We start from the raw sequence: 623 nt of genomic DNA, 5'->3' as shown, positions 1-623 counted from the left end.
ATATATATATATATATGTATACATCCATATATATATATATGTACATATATATATATATATTATATATATGTGTATATATTTATGTATGTATGTATGTACATGTATGTATGTATATATTTTAAGATTCACAAAGATCAGAACTTCACTGCAGCTCTTAGTGGTCCATATCTTTTATGCAATCTATGTGGGTATCTTTTCAAGACATTATCTGATCTTAAAACCTACTTAAGACGCCATGATGGATCCAAGTTTTAGGTACAAGATGTGATCAAATGATATGACTCCGAGAACGCTGTGGTAAAATTTAGAAAATCCTGAAGCATATCTTTTATTTATTAACTTACCTCTTTAATAGAAAGTTCCATAGCCTTCCTGGACAATGTTCCAGGTCCATCAAGGGTCATACCATTATCGAGGGGTCCCCAGCTGGCACTGTAGATGTCGATGTACTTGTGATTGAAGCCTAACGCTCTGGCTTCCAGAGAATCAGTTATTGGACCGTCAAGCATCCGAACACCTGTGGAAGAATTGACATTAGCATAAATGGACGCGCTTGCAAAAATATGTATATGCAAGTATGTGTGTATATACGTATTCAAATATATATATATATGTATATATAT

General features: G+C 32.9%; 1 protein-coding gene across 1 annotated transcript in view; it reads right to left on the bottom strand.

Annotated features, from left to right (window-relative positions):
• The window catches only part of LOC106875064 (neuroendocrine convertase 1), a 167,183-nt gene that overhangs the window by 15,843 nt on the left and 150,717 nt on the right, over window positions 1–623 (bottom strand). The window contains exon 8 of the mRNA XM_014923026.2: window positions 345–517. Within this exon, the coding sequence (XP_014778512.1) occupies window positions 345–517 (173 nt within the window). The remainder of the gene's footprint in view (window positions 1–344; window positions 518–623) is intronic.

Source organism: Octopus bimaculoides, chromosome 15 (genome assembly GCF_001194135.2).
Source record: "Octopus bimaculoides isolate UCB-OBI-ISO-001 chromosome 15, ASM119413v2, whole genome shotgun sequence".
In the NCBI taxonomy this organism is placed as follows: Eukaryota; Metazoa; Mollusca; class Cephalopoda; order Octopoda; family Octopodidae; genus Octopus; species Octopus bimaculoides.
The sequence above is the reverse complement of the archived record's forward strand: the minus strand, read 5'-3'. Positions and strand labels throughout refer to the sequence as shown.